The sequence below is a fragment of the Delphinapterus leucas genome, chromosome 16 (genome assembly GCF_059928025.1).
Source record: "Delphinapterus leucas isolate spDelLeu-1000000601 "Yukka" chromosome 16, BTC_Dleu_Yukka2, whole genome shotgun sequence".
NCBI classification, from domain to species: Eukaryota; Metazoa; Chordata; class Mammalia; order Artiodactyla; family Monodontidae; genus Delphinapterus; species Delphinapterus leucas.
Window position 1 is genome coordinate 31,050,727 of NC_143144.1, and position 21,387 is coordinate 31,072,113.

At 42.8% G+C, this 21,387-nt stretch overlaps 1 protein-coding gene across 8 annotated transcripts in view; it reads right to left on the bottom strand.

Annotated features, from left to right (window-relative positions):
* KCNMA1 (potassium calcium-activated channel subfamily M alpha 1) overlaps positions 1-21,387 on the bottom strand; it is a 747,639-nt gene that overhangs the window by 96,495 nt on the left and 629,757 nt on the right. For 2 of the 8 annotated variants that reach the window (XM_089897741.1, XM_089897740.1), the window contains one exon: positions 3,770-3,856. The exons of the other annotated variants lie outside the window; for them this stretch is intronic. In XM_089897741.1, coding sequence (XP_089753867.1) covers positions 3,770-3,856 — 87 coding nt within the window. The remainder of the gene's footprint in view (positions 1-3,769; positions 3,857-21,387) is intronic. 8 annotated transcript variants of the gene reach the window in all.

Sequence of the window (21,387 nt, forward strand, 5' to 3'; positions counted from 1 at the left end):
TAAGATGGGAGGAAGGGGCTGCAAGGGTGCAGAACCAGGCCGGAGAAGAGCACCCAAATGAAGGAGGAGGTTGCCGCTGAATGCTATCTCTGAGGAGGGGCAGGGAAGGCGGGCAGCAGAGGGGACTGGAAACCACAGGCTGTTTTCCAAATGTCTAAACCACAGAGATCACTAAGTGATCCAAAGTTCTGCTCACAAACAACACAGCACACTCTACTGCTTTCGCCCAAAGACACCCACTAATAAGCTTTGGAGACGTATTAGCCTGTATCACGTTTCTTTTTAAGAGAGCTGCTTGATAATTAGCAGATTGCGTATCCAGCCTGTCACCCAAGGGCACCGGCAGCAAAATCCTAGTCTGCCTCTCCCCACGCCCCACAATACAGGCTAAAGCTGTAATGTCAAGAAGGAAAAATAGGATCCTCGGACTCTGATTGTTGACTGCAACACAGACTGGGAGGAAGCACCCCTGAAACTCGAAATAACACAGTTACCTTAAGGCTAAGAAAAGAAATATTAGCAGCGACAACATCAAAAGAAGCTTGATATATGTTAAAGGTGTACAAGGCTTAGGTGGGGGGAGGAAATGCCATCTCAGCTACTTGATATTATCCAGGAAGACCCACATCAGAACATGCATGATATGGTACTTCCCGGAAAACCCTAAATAACATTTAGTGTGTTATGATACATGGTCCCAAAGAGATAATAATAATCCAACTACCCTCCAAACCTGTTTCAAGGTATCACTCTTGGTACACTCCTTTATTCTACTGTCAGTCTGGGGTTGTCTAACTTCTGGCTGACACAGGGAAAGGAAACAAGAATGTGGCTGGAGATGAGAGCATGATCAGAAGAAATGAAGGCAAAAAGCCACCTGCAAATGCCCACAGCCCTTACTCGCTACCACCTGCTCCCCGCCCCCCCGCCCCCGGTCCTGCCCCCCAGAGGGCCAGGCTCAGGCTGCAACCATATCCGTCACTTAGGGCTCCAGGCAGGAACTATGTGGCCGGGAGGATATCACATCTTATCAGAAACGAGTATCCACAGCAAATCACATAGAGACTAAATAGCACTTAAAAGATTAAAGGAAATAAATACAAGCCACATAAATGGTATTGAAAAAAATCACTTAGAGGTGATATGCATCTCTCAGCAAGCAAACAGGCACTCTGAGCTTGACCTGCATTCATCTTCCTTTCATAGGATAGGGGGCCAGGCATCCCAGGCAATAATGGGGTAGAAAGGCAGTGAGATTGAGAGAGAGAGAGAGAGAGTGTGTGTGTGTGTGTGTGTGTGTAAGTGTACTTTTGCACTGTCCCCACCTTAGGATGGGGTAGAAGTCTTGCATTGACTACCCCCATAATACAAGGTCATCTTTTAATATGGACCACCTGCAATGGTTGCACTGTGTTCAGGATGACCTAGATTCGTTGAGTAGCATGATGTACTAAATAACACGTGTGCATGTGAATTGATCTAGTAGGAGGTGGAAATTCTTTTCTTCTCTATCACACAAGCCTTCTTGTGTGATATCCAAAAAGGTCTTTTAGCTAACCTAGTCTATGTGGCTAGCTTTACTCAAGGCCACCAGACGTTGCCACGGTTTTGTCTAATTATACAATGAGTCTACAGTCATTAAGAAGTCGCACTCACTGGCATTTCTGCTAGATTCTTTTTCTTACCTTTTCTTTTCCCATTTGCACTGGGCCAACAATATATAACCCTCTCTGGTTAAGTGCCCATTAACCTTGCACCTTGTCACTGTCTGTTTACTTGCAGTGATCTTCAGATGGAAGACTTGCAAGTTAATACCTGTTCACCAGCTCCAGGGAAACACCTTGTTCTGGTGCTTAAAGTCAGGTCTCCTTCTATGCAATGAAACGATTTATTTTCATCGCAACTCAGAAAGATCATCCATCATAATCATACTGCATTTAAACTGGGATTTGTTCTCTTACATGAAACGCATGTTCAAAGGTTTCCTCCTGCACTCATGGCCTGGAAATGCAGATCTTCTCCCTGAAGAGATGGGGGGAAATGTCTCCAGCTTAAATATATGAACGTTGTGTAATGGAGACCATTACATACGGCTTAGATCCCACAAGAGGAGCAGTGATAACTTCTGTCTCCTGAGTAGGATATAAACCATATTTAATTATTATCCTTTTATATGGATTCTATCAATTTCTACATATTTAAAGAAAGCAGATTGAGGAAAACTTTTAGTTAAGCTATAAAATATAATTTTCATTTCATGGCTTCTGTGACTACATGAGAGGAACAAAAATGGAATTAAAAGGGAGACTTAAATTTACTTTCATGAAAGGTAAGTACTGAAGGAATGGGCCGCTACCTCATGCCAATGCACGTTTCCAGGTTCATAGTTAGCCTGGTTTCTGGCTAATTACACTACACCCGTCTCCAGCGTGTCCACTAGAGTCGTCCTGCTGTGGTAGCCGTAGGAAGATTAGATCTTTTAAAGGAACCTGACTCACCAGCTTCTTTAAAACACAAACAAGTTCAGGAATCCAATGTGGAATTTTTATAGGAGCTGAACTCCATCCAATCTCAGGATACTAATAAAATTCAAGGGCTTGTTTTTGCACATCCCTAAGTATAACACTTAATGTGCTGTTGTAACTTCCCAGTGCTCGCTTGTCTAATAGGCAACCGAATCTAACAGTTTTACAGTTTGGGAAGACTCAGTGCTAGAAAAATGTCAGGCAAGTCTAATGAGCTTTCAGATCCCTTGGTTTGCGCTGGAGTTTAATTTAAAGTTACAATGATGTTTTAACATGTTTGCTTATACTTGACTAAAGAGGATTCATTATTTCAGTGACATAACCTCCAGACGATGTTCTGGGAATTGATTTAAGATGTGGTGGTAATTCCAACAGCCTAATGCAGAGCTGAACATCTGTAACAACATTTTACTCAACTTTTCATCAGCATTCTGTTTTTAAGCAAAAGCAAGGCAACATCTTCTAGAAACACTGACCAGAACTCTGGGCTCACTTCAAGATGATCATATACTTTACTGGATTTTTTTAAAAAGAGAAATCCCTCTCTTGATTGGCCGAGCTAGCTTGCAAACACTGTGTCAAGGTTCACCAATGCCTCTTTGTGGGTACTTCGAGTAAAATGGGGCAACAATTCCAACTTTCCTAAGTAGTCCAGTGCTAACCCATGATGGACCCAATGCTCAGCTCCAGCCTGGGGGCACACTCCTCTTTCCCTGTTTCCTCAACAGGGTTTAGGGGGATGATGCCCTTTGAGACTTAAAGATGAGTTTGTTGGCTGCAGTTAAAAAATAGTTCAAAGCGAATAAACTAACTCGGAAACGTAATAAAAGGCAAACAACCCACAAACATGAATCAACTGGCTATATCTCCGTTACGTTATTAATCACCACATCTGGAGAAGCCCACATCTGTACACACTTAGCAGATCATTAGTAACGTCATATTCACACTGGAATCACTCAGAGTAAGAGGCATGCAAAGTGGCTTGAACGCAAATGCATCTAGCTAACAGGGTTTCCGACTGAAGTCTCGTGCAAGCTGCTGGTTTGGGGTTAGGGTAGTTTTAATGATTATTTATCGTTTTCTATGGGTTTTCTCTTTGGTATTTTGCTGCCCAACAAGCTAAACGCATGCTGAAATCCACAGTAGTACATCTTTCTTCTCCCACTGAGCTCAGCATGTTAAAGTAGAACATGGAGGGGTGCAGTTATTAAAAATTGGGATGGATTCCAAAACTCCTTCACCTGGCTCGGTCACAAGCCGAGAACTGTGAGTTGTGTTCTTGAACTCAAATGGGTCTTTGGGATAGCGTGATCTAGCTCCAACCTTGACTGCCAAACAATAACAAGAAAAGGAAACCGAAATTAATCCTTGGTGAAATTTGTCACTAGAAAAGTTCCAAACCCGTTTTAACATTGACTAGAACTACAGTCTTAAATTAAAATGGAAGTTTCCTCCCTCACAGCTGAATTGCAGTGTTTTTCTTTTCTTTTCCCCCGATGACTTCTTGAAATTCTTTTTGCTGTGCTATGTCATCGACATCAGATGGGATAATACGTCACAGACAATCCTGTGTGTGTTATCATTTCCTCAAACATACAGGGTTCCCTTCTCCCCTATGACAGACACAGAAAACTCAGTTTTGCAGGAATACCAGACCCCTTATTCTCCTGAAACGTGCTAAAAATGCATCCTACTGAATAATCATTATAGTCCAACTCATCAACCCTCAATGTGAAACTCTCGCTTTCATCTCAAACCGCCGGCTTGGTCAGCCCCCTTGGCTGTGATATCACCCGCCTAACTTGCATTAAATGCCAGGGGGTTGCCACTCCTAGGAAAGGGAGATGTGTAGCATCTCCTTGTATCATGAGTGACATCAGTGAAAACTGGGCGTGTGTTTTCAGCCTCGAAGGATGTGAATGTTGTTTTACTGAAAATGGCAACTTATGAAATCGTTGGACTAGAGATTGAACAGTGTGCTTCCTGTTCCCTGTGGGTTTATCAAACTTCTCATCCCCCCGAGAAAAATCATGTAAGTCACCGTACTACAGTCATTTTGCAATAAAGTAATTCACAATGGACAAAACTTCCAAGCTGAGCCAACCTCTCTCTAGTACAACTGCTTAAGACTTTCGCCAGGAAATCTGGGCTAGTTAACTCCGAGGTCTTACAATGTGGCCAGGAAAGAGCGATGCCTGGGTTGCAGCACAGAATGGCACCCTCTTTACAGAGGGATGTTTCCTGTCTTACAATCATAGACTACCAGAATCCTGGCTGTCTGTCACTCAAACCAGACCGGTGGTGAGAGGGTATGAATATTTCCATAAGCAATGAAGGCAAAACAACAATAACAAGAATAACAAATGCCAGATAAATAACCCATAATGTGAGTTCGGTCCTATAACTGCTGTAAAGGAGCACTTGCCCATTGTTTTAGCACGAATCTCCCAGTGGGGAATGCCATGGGCCCATCAGTGAGGTTGTGCAGCTAAGATAAGGGTACGGCAGGCATCGCAGCCAAGTTCTACGCCTACAGGGTCAGTGGGCAGCTGGAGATCAGAACACGGGGAAGTTAAAGTGGGTATATCCTCTGAATTAGAGTTTCAGGTTCTGACAACCTTGGGACAACATATATCACCAAGAAGTCTGGTGAAGACTTTGAGGTATTATTGATAAAATCAATCCAAAAAAAAAAAAAAAAAAGCTTACTTGTTTTGAAAGATCATGGTGAATATTAATACACAGATAATTAAAAAATGAAGGATGCTCCCTATCAAAAGCAATGCCAACAATAATAGTAATATCACCAATACAATATATATAACTCTCTATAATGGAACCATCACTTTACCATATACATTATCAGGCAGGGTAATTTCACAACTTCTAGCTGAGAAACAGCAAATGCATTTATCTGGAAGACCTAGAGGACGTAGGCAGGAAACAACAACGACCTGTTATTATGTAAAATGAGGATGGAAAGAATCTCCAAGCTGCCTGAGCCCAGGCACGGAGCAGCACGGTAAGGTAGGCTGAGGGGGCAGGGAAGGGGAGGCTTGTTGGAGGCTTTTCATTTCTGGCTTTTGTGGAGCTAACAGGAGAATGGAGGGGGGAGACTTTAAGGAACAATAGGTTATGCAGAAGTTAATCACAGGGTATATTTCTGGCTCTATTCACTGCCTAGGAAACCTGAATTGTGTACGTTTGAGTCCATCAACACAGAGTAATGAGAGAATTCAGCTCCTACATGGGAGAGAGAAGAAATATTCTACAAATATATTAACAGAATCCACATGACCTGGATTGCAATATTCTCTACAGAAATACTGTGGCCTAACAGATCTTCGAGAATCTAATTTGGTGGATTAGATGTACCTGCTGTACTCACACACCCCATCCCAAACCATAGCCTCATGTTCTGTATGTATCGTGGTTAGAGTAGAAATCCCTGGTATCTGGAATCTTAGCTAAAATATCTTTACTAAAAACTTGAGCTGTCCTTATAACCTGCCCAATGCTCTTGCCCTGCCAGTATGTGGTAGAAAAGTCCTTTTGAAGATCTGGTTGCCTTTGGTTCTTTTCTTTCTTCTTTTCTTAGAATAGACTGTCTCCATCACCTCAAGGGCAAAGAAGAGTCTCAAGCAAAGATCACTCGCTATTAGCTTCTCAGAGATGAGACACAGAAAAGAACAAGGGAAATCTAAAAGCGAATACACAATGGAATTGAGAAATGCAAGAATTTCTTTGAATTATCGCTATGGAGTTTGGAGACTGGGAAGGTAGTAGAAGAAAACTTTTACTCTGAATCAAACAGAAAAAAATTGTACAAGAGTTCAACCCAAACAGCCTCTTCTCAACTTTCCTTTCCTTCTCTCCTTCTGCCCTACTCCCAACACCAAAAAGATGGTAAAGACTTTGAGGCCAAAAAGCATACCTGACTCCTTCTTGTAGCCCTGACACATGCAGTACATGTTTGTAGGGCTGAGTTGCAGAATAGGGATGAAATCTGCCAAGTTCCTGGCACCAACAGCTGCCTTCTTTCTTTTTATATTTCTCAAGTTCCGGGATCAGCAAACTGTACTCTGGAACATATCTCTGTAAAGCTTATGAGCTAAAAATAGTTTTTACATTTTTAAATGGTTAGGGGGAAAAATCTAAGATGAATAATATTTCGTAACACATTGAAATGATATGAAATTCACATTGCAGTGGCTCTAAAGAAAGTTTCTCATAACGTGGCCACAGTCATTTGTTTACCTGGCATCTGTGGCTGCTTCCACTCTACAACACAGAGTCGGATAATTGCGATTGCGACTGTGAAGCCCACCAAGTGTAACATATTTACTAGCTGGTCCTCGACAGCCAAGGCTTGCTGATGTATGTATCAGCAAACCTTGGCTACCTCACGTATCTTCTCACGTTTGTCCTAGCTTTCCAGTTTTCAAAAAGGACAATGCTCTCCCCAGTCTGCCGAGACAGCCAGACAATAAAAGCAACACACACGGAACTCACTTCAAGTGCACAGCTGTGGGGAATTCGGGAGGGATGGAGGTAGTTCAGAGACTTGAACGTCCTTCCCACCCAACCTGCTATTTGTCCTGCAGAACCCCTTGTACTGGGGGAGACCAGTCAGGTGAGTTTCCCGTTTTCCAATGCAAGCTAAGTTAGATTCATCCACTGTGCACTTCGATAATGAAGGCAAACCACATCCACCATGGGCAATTCCTTGGAGCTGTCAGTGTGTACTCCAAGTCCACCCAGCAAGAGCCCATCCAAGACAAAAGATGAAACATTAGACTAGATCTGCTGAAAATATACAGTGTCAACCTTTCCCCAGTTAGCTCAGAGCGATATATAGATGATTATTTCAACCGTCAGCTGCCGCATAGATTTAAAGCCCTGTACGATGACTCCTGGATTCATCTGCCCCTTGTCAAACTTGCACAGCTTTACTTGGAGGATACATGGTGTGGCAGTTTCACTGTGAATCCAGAATGATCCAGACGGCTGCTGTCTTTTTGTTAACAGGAAGCCAAAATGATGAGTTTGTAATGCATTTCTTATCAAAGGTAGTTTCAGAAAAGAAAATGTGCCCCATCAGTTTGGCTAGAATTTCACATAGACTAGATTATGGGCTTAATCAGAACATCTCTGAGATTTTCTTGAGGAAATAGATAATTCTGCATCCATCTCATGGAAATCACTTTATGCCAATGAATGGTGTATTTATGAATTTATAATTATCCTTAATTTTTCCCCTTCCCGCAGTATACTTAATAAAAATCATCAGCTAGAGCCTATAAAGCAATGGTTCTTAATAGATACAAGCATGCTAATATACTTTTTAAAGTTAAGGCTGATCTTTTTGAGCTGTGAGTCTAAAATGATCATTGTGAATAAAGGGATTGTAATTTTCAACTCATATGTTTAACAAAGACAAAATGGACTGTAATGAAATTTATGGAGCCTGTAAAGGAACTCTCTAATATAGTTTATTATCAAATAGATTTGGATTTACTGTAGGACAAATTGGGTCCCTCTGAAATGTATCAAGAGAAAATGCCTGTAAGGTACTGAACACTGTTCCTGGTACACATCAAGTGCTCACATAGATGGCAGAGGTGCCATTTGTTATTCTAACCCCTACTGACTTGTGAAATGCCGTGCTTAAATGCCAGCATTAAAATCGCTATTTATCCTGTCTTTATTTTAAATTCTGACATTATATGCATCATGGATATTTTTTGCATTTTGATTTTTTAAAAAACTGCTGCATTGAACTATTATTTTTCTTGATGACTGAGGTTTCTGGTGCCCCTTAAATCTGGTGCCCAAAGCAAGTGCCTTGTTCTTCCCACTCTGGTCCCAGCCCTGCCCTGTCCATCTCTCAAGGGTGTTCTACGTGCTGGTTCTGCCACCCTGCCTGTCATTACAGAGAAGTTACCGTAGTTTGTCTCTGCACGTGTGTCTATATGCTCCCTTGTTCCAAACTGGACAAGGCAAATATAAGACATGAATTATTCTTTTGATCACTTCATGCTGTGTGCATGAGATTTTTCAGGAAAATCCTTGCAAGAAAGGCTTCCTGGTGGATTTACAAATTGTTAGACAGCCGAAGGAGTGGAGAAAAGATCACGCTGCCTCAGGAATCTGAGATTTGCCACCAGCCCAGGGTGAGAAACAGAAGAGAGAGAAAGGGTCAGGTCTCTCCCGGACTTAATTTCACAGCTCACATCAAATTCTCCTGCTGAACACAATTTTGATTTACATTTCCACTTTGGGGTAAAAGTTTTTATTTGCTTATATGTGTTGACTGAATTGTTACCTTTCTTCTCTTTTTGTTTTTCCTCCCCCTAAACAGCTTCAAATAAACATGACTGGCAGAAAATGTCAATCATATTTTCATTTCCATTTTCACTTTGCTGTTTACGTTTTTAGAATTAATGCTTGCCCCAATGATTCTATTTGAAGATCAGCCTAGAATCTAATTGTGTGTATGTGAAATGGTTTTCTAAACCATAAGACACTATACAGATAAGGACCATTATTGTTATTAATATCATTATTATTATCGGCTCATCCATAAACACCCTATCTGCCATTGAGCCAGTTTTGTGAAGAACCCCCTAGCATTCTACTATGTATTCCAGATGGTTGCACTGATACTTTCTCTGAAACTCAGATAAAGGTAAAATGCATGGGTTTTTAGTGCAACCCAGGTGCACTGCATGGCCCGATGAAGAATGTCCTGTCAGAACACTTTAGAAATACTGTATGCTTTTAACCTTGGGAGGTAAGGACCCGTCTGGATTATGATTTTACACTAAACACAGCATTTAGTATATTTCTTAAGGGCACAGTCACCTTCTAAAGATGTTCTCAAACTATAAAATCATTATCTGTATTCTACTATAATTTATCTTCGGACATAGTCTCTGCAACATTTAAAAATGCTAGTGCACGGTGGGCCCTTGCTGGTCAACAGAGTTAGAGAACATGGTATGGAATGCAGAAGCAGGGCTGGACAAGGTTTAGGGGTGAGCAGACCTCACCCTCTTTGGGTTCAAGGCTCTACTAATATGCAGGCCCAGAAGCACCCAGGTCTGCTGACTTCTAATCCAGATCATTTGCTGTGAGAATTCTGCCTGTGAGGATAGCATGAAGATATGGGCTTCTAGAGTCAGGGCAACCGTCCAAGTCCTAGCTCCAACCCTCATTAGAGCTCTGATCTCAGACAAGTTACTCAACACCGTAATGTCACAAGATCCCTGCTGGACAGATGAGGACACCAAGATTTGGAGATGCTGTGGGAAAAATGAGATAACCAGTGGCCACACGCTGTCAGTCTGAGGACAAATACTGTCTTGATGTGCTCTGCTTGACACCACCCTGCCACTGCTCCATCGGATCTTATATGCAGGACAATCTTTGAGTCTCAAGAGTATCCATAAAAATCTGGGTTTCTCACTCCTGTCTTAAAATCTTGCAGAAGACTAGTCTCGCATTCCAGGAAGGGAACTGTCTCAGGGGACATGAGCTCACCAGCTGCTCAAATATCCCCAGGCTGCCTCCTGGACCCCCCAGTCATACGGCAGGTACCCCATGGTAGCATCTCCGGCTCTGACTCCAATGGCACTCAAGTTTGCTACCCCTGAGATAAGGATTGTAAGGCTGGAAGATCCCTCCACATACGTCAACTCATACTGAGCTGCAGTGAGGGTAGCGGTTAAGCAAACCCAGGCCTTGAAACCTGTGGGCTGTTAGGTCTGAACATGGGTATTTGGTAAATTGCCTAAGTTCATTTTTCTCACCTGTAAGATGGGAATAATCAGAGTACTTTCCCCAGAGGGCTGTTGTGAGGATAGAGTGAAAAAAGTGAAAAAAAGAGAATAGATTGAAAAGTGCTTAGAAGACTTCCTGGCAGGCTCTTGATAAAAGTTACCCATCATTATCTTGGCTTTGAGAAATCAAAGCAATTAGAGCTCTCTGTCATTGGATCCTTCTCCACAGTGCCAACCTGCTTTCTTTTGACTTTGTTCTACTCAAACGGGTGCACAATCTCTCCTCTGCCCCAAGCAACTGACCCGGTATCCAGGTGCTAGAATGGGGTGAGATTCACCACCCCCATCCCCGTTCTCTGCATCCTGTTCGATGGTCACCTTTGTCCCATATTGCATATGGTCCCAAGGAACTGCTCGGGTCAAAATAATTAGGCTATGCTAAGTGTCATAAAAACAAGAAAAGCCAGAAAATGTTTAAATGGGCCTCAAATGAAGAAGGCTGGGACCGTTCAGAGCAATAACAAATGAAAGTCAGACGGAAATGTGGAGAAACCCCACTGTTTCCTCTAAATTACAGGAAATTCATGCTGCCTGCTTGTGAGGGGCTTTTTCCCTTCTGTTTCTGGTGGGGGGTCATAGGGTTGGGGCACATACTTGGGAGGTGATGGGAGGGGCAGGGGGATGATGGGATAGAGGGGTAGCAACTCCTCTATGCCTTCCCACCAGATCTTCCTTTTTCCTCCCTACTCTATCCACCCACCAAGAGACAGGTTAGCCTGCTTCCTCCGGGAAGCCTTCCCAGATGACTGTAACAAGGTGGAATCCCTCCTTTCTTTAAAGTGCCTTGGCACTTCTCATCTCACACCCCTCTGACATCTCATTTTTTTTGCATTATAACTTGTTTTCCATTTCCACACGTCCTCCCCAACTAGACTTATAAGTTCCTTTACGTGGTCTCCCCACTTCTGAATCTCTCAATAGTGCTGAGCCCTTAGTAAAGTTCCTAAGAAATAGTTCCTAGCTGCCAGAGGTGGCATTGCAGAGGGAAAAAGCACAGCCTAGTAGTGAGGAGCTCTAGGGTCTAGTCCTGGCTTAGATCAAATGTGTGGCCTTGGCAAGACTCTTCCCATTCTGGAGGATTGGCATTAATTAAGCATAGGAGTTTTTCAGCTCTGCTCTGTAATGGTTCTGGGCTTAATGCTCTCTTCTGTTACTTGACAGATATCATAGGAACCAGCCACGGACTGAAGGCCTCAAAACCCTACAGCCACAAATAATTACCCAGAACTTCCTACCACCCTCAACCCCAAAGCACTACCGAATAGGAAAAGCAGGATTCCTGGTCCAAGGAAAGTGTGGTCCAGCTCAGTGGTTCTCAACTCTGCCTTTCTATAAAATGGACTGGAGAACTCTACAGAACACCAGACCAATTCAACACAAATCCTGAGGGGCTAGGGGCTGGGCATTGCTTTTTCTTTTTTTTCAAAAATCTTTTTAAAGATGCACAATAAAAGAGAACCACAAGTCTAGCTGGAGAAATGAGACAACTGCATTAAAGATGCGTGTATATCTATATAAAATTCACAAGTTATATGAAATAACAGTATGAAAAGTGTTGCATGATAATGTCAGGTGAGGGCTAAATGAAATGTTGTACATAATAAGTGCTAGTAGGCCTGGGTGGTTAGGGAAAATAAGACTGGAAACAAGAGTTGGATGGAGAGAGATGTCAGCCTTATTCACCTGCGTATCCCCAGAACCAAACATAGGGCCTGGTGTGCTGGGGCCCTTAAGCCATGATGCCGAAAAAACTAGGGGGTGGGCAGCAAAGGGTGGGGAGGGCATGCTAGGAGGAGGGGGCAGCTGGAGCAAAGGCAAGGAGGTGGGGAGGCACTAAGCTCAGGAACTATAAGGAAAGCAGTTTGGCTGGAGCAGGAAGGCTTATTTGAGGGCACAGTTGGGGGATATAGGGGACAGATATTATAAAGCTTTAAATTCCAGATGGCAGAATTTGGATAATTCTTGGTAATAATCTGAATCCTCTGAAAGTTATTTTTCCTTCGATTTCAGTACTCAGATTCAGAGAGGATAGTGGGTGGTTTGCATCTTGGAAAAGTCTATCAGAAATCCCCCTAACTCAGCCCACTTCCTTTCCAGCCACTTCAGTTATAAGGGTCGAAGATAAGATGCACACATATGTGCATGGTACTAATAAGCAGGAGGATGCTGGCAAGGGTCCAGTTCCATTGGAGGTCTCGATTTTATTCTAGAGAGTATATTTGGCAGGAAAATAAAGTTATTTAATGCCTGGGAAAGGGGTCTGTGAAACTCACAAGGCTGCTTCTTCATAGCCCAGCCAGGTAAATCCAACCTTTACACTGGGATGGTTATTTCCTGCCTTCAACTACTCACGTTGATCTCATTCCCTATAAAGAGAACTGGAAGGGAAGCTGTCAGCGTTTGGCTTTAACAAGAAAACTGATTGCAGTCAATACTTCAAAAGACATTTTCAACAAAACCAGTGCTTCCAAGTGGATTCACCGAGAAGGAATGTTCCCCCCCTCCAATCCTCTACTCCTTGATTTCACCTAACCAATAACACTTCAGGATTTTCTCTGTGAAAAGCATATAAATGAATAAAATAAGAACGTACATGATGTCATCTGGATCCTTAACCTACACCCCTTAGCCCAGTATGCCTAGAAAAAGTTTTAAAGAAAAACTCAAAAGAGAAAACTCCTATTGGATACCCAAAATCAATGGTTTGGAACTTTTAACTTACAAAAAGAGTAAAATATTTGCATCCAAATTTCTTTATAGGTAGCATTTAACAATTAAGAAAGTAAACAAATATAGGAGTCATCCTAGAATGTATTTTAATTCTCCCCTTTCATAACCTCAGTAAATCCACTGTCTCCTAAACAGGCCATGTTTATAACCAAACACCCTGTATAAAAGCAGTATTGTAGGTTAAAGGGAAAAAAAAAAAAACGACTTAGTAAAAAGATGTAGTTGTGTCTTTAAAGAAATTTAAAAGATTGAAGAATAACCTGTGCGTGGATGAAAAAATAAATAAAAGTAAGTTTTGCTTGTATATTTGTCTTTTTTTCACTCATTGTTGCCCAAATTGACAAGTTGATCAGTCTTTGTGTGGACAACCTTATCGAAAAAGGAAAAAACAAAACAAAACCAAAAACCTCTGATCCTGTTTGTCAGAAATTTAGTTCTGGCCTAAGGAGAAAAGCAACCTTCTTTGGTTAACTTGAATTCTAAAGTAATTCTTGATGAAAGAGCATTACATTAAAATTATTTTTATATAGCACACTAATCCAGTACCAAAGCCCCCTTTGTAAAAATGTCCCTCCTTATACTGGTATGGAACGAAGCCTAGGGAATTAATTTGTATAAATAAACAGTAGTTAAAAATGCGACTTGTCACATAACAATGATCAGATGGCAGAGGTAATCCAGTCTTAGGGGTGAGAATCTGGTATTGTGTGGTTACCGTTTAAAAACAGTAACATTTATTTAACTAGGACTTGTTCCAAATGAGCATTAAATCAAGCAAGTTGAATTTAAGGAAATCTTAGCAATTAAAAGGTGTTGTCTTATTGGAGAACTATCTCCTCAACAAACAAACAAATGAACATAGTTTTAGACATTCATTGTAGAGAACTAAAGGAGAGAGAGTCTGGAAAAGAAAAAGCAGAGAGTAGAGGTGGGGGGTAGGACCTAGAGTAATCCAGGCAGACGGTTTCTTTTATAGAAGAGCAGCGCCACCTGCTGGTAGATTCGCATTTCGAGGCCCTCTGCAGTTTGCTGGCCACCATCTATCTTGCAATCTTTGCATAAATATACAGCAGTATTTCTCAGCTGCTGTTATACATAAGAATTTTATCACCAGTCGGCAGATTTCTAACACACTGCTTGCAGTTTAATAATGCTCTATTACCTGAAGTATGGTTATATAAAAACCTAGAATGTTAACTGTTGATAAACCGATTCTAATATGTAAAGCACTGTACGTCACCCAGTAAATATTCAAATAAATCAAAAGGCAGAGCTCTTTTTCCTCCGACAACATGTTATTAAACACCACAACTTGATCGCTTACATAAAAATAATGTTCATACATTTCGATGTACTAAGAACTCAGGAAACGCACATTATAATCTTACCAACTGAGAGCTTTCCCTTCATTCACAGTTTAGAGGAAAATGTTTTTGCAGAGAATATTTCCCCCGTCTTTAAAAACTGTACTTGAACCAAGGTGTCATTTAGGGAATTTTTTTCATATAACAAAACCTGAGTTATAAATAACTATGATTACATCTATAAAATGTTATATTTTTTAAATGGCAATAGAGGAGCCATGGAGCATTTAAGTCACTGATAGAGTGAGCAAAGACACAGTAGCTGTCATTTTTTCAGAAAAAGATCACACAAATGCGATAGCAAAGGAACACAATGAAAGGAAGAACAGGAGTGTGATAGGTGACTCTGATTATAGCTGCAAAGGAAACTGTGAAATAAATTAACACCCAAGCACCCAGGAAAGGCATTACTGTAGCTTCACTGCAAAGTTATCGCTATGCAACAGAAGAAGGCTGGTGATTTCGTAAGAACAGAAACGTGTCAGCTGCAAAATCTGGTGGTGATAACTAATGACCATACTACTGACAACTCTGATTTGATCTCTAACAGAAAAAAATAAAAAAGCATTCTATAGGATAGATGTATACAATAGAAATCGGATTTTTCATTTGAAACGAATAAATCCCAAATGGGATCAAAGGGCCCGGTAAGTGAAAAATGACAGTTCCTACGTGGCCCTGATTTGATCTCAAGCAAAACGACCACGCTGATAAAAGCTTAAGAAGAAGGTAGGGCCGTTCTTGGATTGTTATTGGAAGCGGGTGAGTGCCACTGCCCATTCAGCTGATGGGAAGCCCACTCTAATTTCAAGAAGTTATTGAGATTTAATCTCTAACAACTACAATGAAAAAGATTACTCATGCAGCAACCAAAGGGGCATCCCTTAAAACACACACACACACACTCAATTTTGTTATTTCTGATGGAAACTGTGGAATCCCTTTACATTCCCTTCTTCCACCTAAGTTGGCTAAGGCATACGTGTTAATAGAATCAAATGTCAGAGTGCTTCCTGTAAACCCAAAGCATCTCCAGTTACTTATCACATGGGACTTGAAGTGGAGGGACTCAAGCATGGGCAGAGAGCATCTCATCTCCCACCTCAGCTGGTTCTGACTTGTGTGGAGAGACAGGGTTACCAGGAGCAAGTTCAGGCAGATGCAGAGGGTGTGGGGGACTCTGGGAGCTTAGGGCTGTCGAGATTTGAGCTGGGGGCTTGCCCTGCCTCAACATAACTCCCAGTGGGTCAGCCAGTGTATTAGCACAGCAAGAGAAGGTCCCCGCAGCTGACTGGAGTCTGAGTGATGAAAGATGTAAGCCCGGCCTGCAGAGCAGTTGCATAAATTCAATTAATGGGGAGTCAGAGTTGGATGAAAGGAGCTTGTTTGAGTTAGGAACGTAGTGCGGACCTGAAGGGCAGAGTGAGGTCGCTCTGGAAGGAGCGAAACAATGGGTTTGCCGCGCATTGCTAACTTGAACCTCTACTACCCACCCAGATGCAAAGACCCGATGACTTCCGGAAGGGAATGCGTCAGCACCCCCACATCCGCCACAGAGCACCACGGGCCTCAAACACGATGCCCAAAAGAAGCAGTGAAAGAAATGCGCTCTCTTCAAAAGAAGCAGTGGTTAATTCTAGACCCAGCTCTTCAAGAGTGCTCCAGCAGTCAAAGGAAGCAGCTGTTCAGAAACAAGTGTTTTGGTCAAGATGGCACCAGAGAACAAGAAGCGAGATCTCTAGGCTCAAGATCCCTTTTCTCTCGAGATACGTGCCTCATAAGCTATGGAAACATAATCCTGACACAGTGCGCATGTTATTCAGCAAATAGGTGTTGAATTCCTACTGTGCGCCTTGGCTGCTGTGTGCAATACGTTGAGAGGAATCCGAAGACCGCTGAGAGTTGTCTGTGGCTTGTTGCTTACTTCTAAAAAGCCCAAGAAGAAAACTGCTCTAAATGAGGCTTATAGGAGTTGTTACAGAATTACAGAAGAGAGATCCGTCTGAGTTGGGGAGGGGGGGGCGGGTGGGCAGTCAGGAAGTCATCACAGAGATGGCTCCATCTGAACTGTGTGTTTAAAGCAGGAGTCAGCAAGTGTCTTTCTGCAAAGGTCAGGTAGTAACTATTTGGGGTTTCGTGAACCTTGCGCTCTCCACTGCAACTACCCATCTCTAGACCTGTCCTCACAGCAGGTCTGCTCAAAGGAAGAGGCAAAGGCAGGGCGTGGGTGAAAGATTTGGGCACCGTTTTGACCCTGATCTTTGCACTAATTTTACTAATAGGAAAATCAACAAGCAGCAGAGCCCAACTGCTCCTAAAGAAATTGAGAAAAGGTGATGATGTGAAGCCTTAACACCATCCAGTCCTCAAAGATGGGTTGAGATCAAGAACACCATCAAGAAAAGAAATCTGGATAGAATTTAAAGGAAATGTTCTCTCTCCCCTCCATCTGTTCCCCTCCTGTTTGCTCTCCAACCTTCATCTTCCGAAGACACGCTGAACTATAACTCCATGTCACTAACTCTATGTCCATTTCAGAGATGGAAAAGTCCTAAGGTAGTTTCAGTAAGATGAGGAATGAGGAGACACAGAGTCACAGTTGGTCCACGAGATAGGTCCTATTATTATCTCCGTTTTACAGATGAGGAAACTAAGGAATGGAGAGGTTCTGGAGCTGGCCCAAAGCCCCACAATAGTAAGGGAAGATGTCTATTCTGGGGTTGCCTAAATAAGAGGATGCAGGTGCCTTGAGGAGTATGAGGACTCATACATGTGTAAGGCATTACTCTTATTATAGCAGTCAGCATCCACTGAGCATCCATTTCGTGAACCTGTCAAAACGTGACTGCACCAGGACTGATTTCAAAGTCCCCAGAAAACACACAAATCTCACTCCTTCTCTCTTTTTCCCTTTTGCCCTAAGCTTTCCTAGAATTTCAGGCTTTAATTGCCAAGGAGATCACTTAGTTCACCCCACAGCGAGGAGAATGGCTTGGGAATCCCCTACTATGATTCAGAGAAAAGACAGGAGATGTCTGCCTATCAGAACCCATCTTCGTCTTCACGGAAGAAATCCGTGAAGGAGTGGCCCTTCCAGCAACTAGCACCTTGCATATTTCACATCTGCATGCCAAGACCTCCAGGCCACATGACCTGAGTCTGTACCTCATCCCTGTCTGCACTCTTAGCAAGTTTCATTCTGTCATTTTCACTGCACGTCCCTTTTCTCTGCAGGTCACTGTACCACCCTTTTCAGTAACACCTGTTTAGGGCTTTGGCTTGGAAGCATCCCTGATGGACGTGTTCTCTCAGTTGGTTATGTTACAAGCCGTATGTGGAAATGTACTGAAGAAACGGCCAGACCAACCTTGAGAAAGTGCAGAGAGCAATTCAAAGCCACTCAAAGGTAAGGGAATGCTTGGTACAACCTGAGAGAGGTCTGTGAGCAAACAAGAAAGCTCCCTGCCCACTCCTTGTGTCGAGCGGAATAGACAGAAAAATGACACAATAGAAAATATCCATGAGGCACACAGCCTTCAGACACCTCAAGGTGGGAGGAACTGTCACTTGGGTGCTACACGACTGGATCTGCCCACCTCAGGTCAGAGTCAATGATCTTAATAGTCAAGCGTGGCCTCAAACGTGTCTCCACAGTTTGGCAGGCTGACTTGGTCATCTGCAAATGGTTACGGCTCTCTACAAATGGACCCCTTTTCTCATATTGGTCCCACCTGATGCATTATTATTTTTGTGCCACCCTGACTCACACGAAAGTGATTAGGTTCATCAAAATTAGTAAAACGGAATGCAAATGTCACAAGTCCTTGCTTTTCTAGGATACATGCTCTACATACACATGGACACTTTGTGTGGCGATATCCCTGTCTCTCCTCACTTGAAACATTGGTGGGTTTTTGCCTACCGTGACTTTTTTTTTCAGTCTTTGTTTCTAGACCTTCTTTCCCAATGTTTAGCCTTCACAAAGAATATGGATTGTACCTCCTAGTCGATAATTTTCAAGATCCTTCAGTTACGTCCTAGTTTTTCTTTTTCTCGCTACATTATCCCCTGTGAATCTCCTTGTATCCTAATTGTGGGATATCTCCAACTGGGATCCAAGAAGATTGTACTCACACACACCCTATATATATCTATATATCTGTATCTATATCTTTATCTATATATAAATACACACCCTATATATATCTATATATCTGTATCTATATCTTTATCTATATATAAATACACACCCTATATATATCTATATATCTGTATCTATATCTTTATCTATATATAAATACACACCCTATATATATCTATATATCTGTATCTATATTTATATATACACATTATATATCTATACATCTGTATCTATCTTTATATCTATATATACCCACACTATATATATTTATATATGCACACACACTATATAGCTGTATCTATATCTTTATATCTACATACACACACACACACACACACACACTATATATATCTATATATCTGTACCTATATGTATATCTTTATATTTCTACCTGTATCTACACACACACTATATTGTAAGCGGCTTAGAAAGTTTTAGGAAACTTCACAGATCCGGGGCCATCCTGCTTCTGGCTGACCATCTATCCCTTTAACTAATGGCTGAGAATCCCTTCACTCATCCATTCTTTCACTCATCAAATATTTACTGAACTGGAATCCTTCAGGCCACTTCCTACTCAGGCATTCTTGCCAACATACAAAGCCCAGCCAAGGATTCCAGCACAGTACATTGCTGGCCTTGGACGGAAAGGCAGGCAGTCCCCAGGTCTTTCCTTGACTGAGTGCAATCCAACTGGCTCCAGCCCAGAAAGCTGGCACGGGCCAAAAGGAAGATCACATTAAGGCAAGCAGAAGACGGCCCTTGCCCTGTGGCCTACAGATGCCCCTGCAGGTACCACCTTGTGTGGCTCCAGCTCTGAGGAGCGGTCTTTCTCATTTCATTTCAAAGTCGTTCAGGGCGGCTGATCACCCCCGACGCGGATCTGCCTCAAAAGCTCCCGCTTCGAGTTTGCACAGGGTTTTCTCTGTAGCTTTTGGAGTATTTGGTGGTACTCACCCCGCCATGTTGAACGGGATAAGAGCAGGGCTTTCAGCTTTACTCTGAGAGGCCAGAAGCATTTTTCTCTTGCTATTTCCCTCGGCTGTGGGAGGACAGCTCCTCCCGCGGATGAGCACGTGAAATGGTCAGAGAAGGCAGGCCACCTTGGAATCTTCAGACCTTTTCCCCAGCTCATCTGAGCTGGGGATCAGAAGAATGTCTCCTCAGTAAGAAAAAAAAAAACCTACTGGCTTGTCTAGAAGCTCTCTGCAAACCAGGCACTGACTATTTATAAAAAGGTCTTTTCGATGCTCTCTGAAATTTCAACTGTGTGGGTCTGACAATGCTGAACTTGTTTCTGCCCAGTTAGATTCCCCTTGGAAAGGTGTTTGGCTAGGGAAGCAAAACTCTGGTAAGCAAATGTAAGGATGGAAGATTTCTTGATTACCTAGGTAATTCAACATGATGGACTTCCCTGGTAGTCCAGTGGTTAGGAACTCCGCGCTCCCACTGTAGGGGGCGCGGGTTTGATCCCTGGTCAGGGAACTAAGATCCCACAAGCTGTGCGGCATGGCCAAAAAAAAAAAAAGAAAAGAATGTTGTTGGTTCAGGAGAAAACCTCAGAGAGAATGCCAGGAGTTGGCATTCTCAGCACGCACGCTCCACCATGTAGAGGGAGCTCAGGACTCATGTGCTCTTCTGTGCTGTTTCAATGACCCCTTGGGGTCAAAGGTGTGCATAAATCTCCGGTCATGGGTGCTGACATACAGACACAATGAACGCAGATCAAATTCTTGTGCACAGAGAAATAAAAAGGAAAAGAAAATTGCTCCACGGTACTTAGAAATGCCACACGACTTCCTCGGATTTTGTGTGGCCGTACTTCACAGGAAATGTGTTTTGTATTTCCACCAGAGTCCGATGGTGGTTGGAAACAGCGGATTTTTCATTGAATGGGATGTGAAGCACTTTATTATTTTTTTCCCTCCATAGATGGAAGGAGACAAGCTGTCTCCCTGAGAAAGATGGGAGGAGAAAGTCACCTTGCCATACACAGGGATTTAAAAAAGAATTCTAACTGAAGCCACCACAGGCAGCTCGAGCCACGACCCTCAGGGCTGGCCACATGTCCCAGCTGGTGGCTCTCGTTGCTTTGTTTCTGCCGCCCAGCCTGGTTCAAGGCCATTCATGCCAGCGATTCAGAGCTGCCTGGCTCTGCCCCCATCAACACACTCAAGATGTGGGTCTTGTTGGAAATGCAGAGGCTGGTAAGGGAAGAAGAAATACTGGTTCAAAAAAAAAAAGATGGACTAGATCCCCAACACCAGGGGCTGTGGAGACAGTCCAGCAAGTCTCCAGGCCCAGCCAAGATCTCAGGAAATTCTCCAATAAGGCAACGACTCCACAGAGCCCAAATGGGAAGCACACTGCTGAGTCAGCTGGGGAGAATTAAGCTCAAGAAATTTAACTAATGGAATTCAATCGCTTCAGCGCCATCAATTAAAATTTCTTTAAAATGATTTTAACTTCTTGGAATTGTATTTGGATAATGTGCTTCAGCTGGGAGTCCTAGAGGCCGTTAGATCGTCTTCCTTCCTCAGGCTTCTTGGAGCAGCTCACTCCTGCCTCTTCCTAGCACATCCCCCCCGCCCCAGCACCCCCACCCCCGCCCCCTGCTGGTCTTCTCCACCCTCACAGGATGGCTCCCAAGGCCCTCAGCTCCAGCCCCTCTTCCCAGAGCCGCCATTGAAATCCTACCAGAACAAAGCCTCTGTGGCTCATTCCCCTGATCAAATACCTTGAATGCTTTCTATTGTATTACGTGTGAATACAGTGCCGTAACA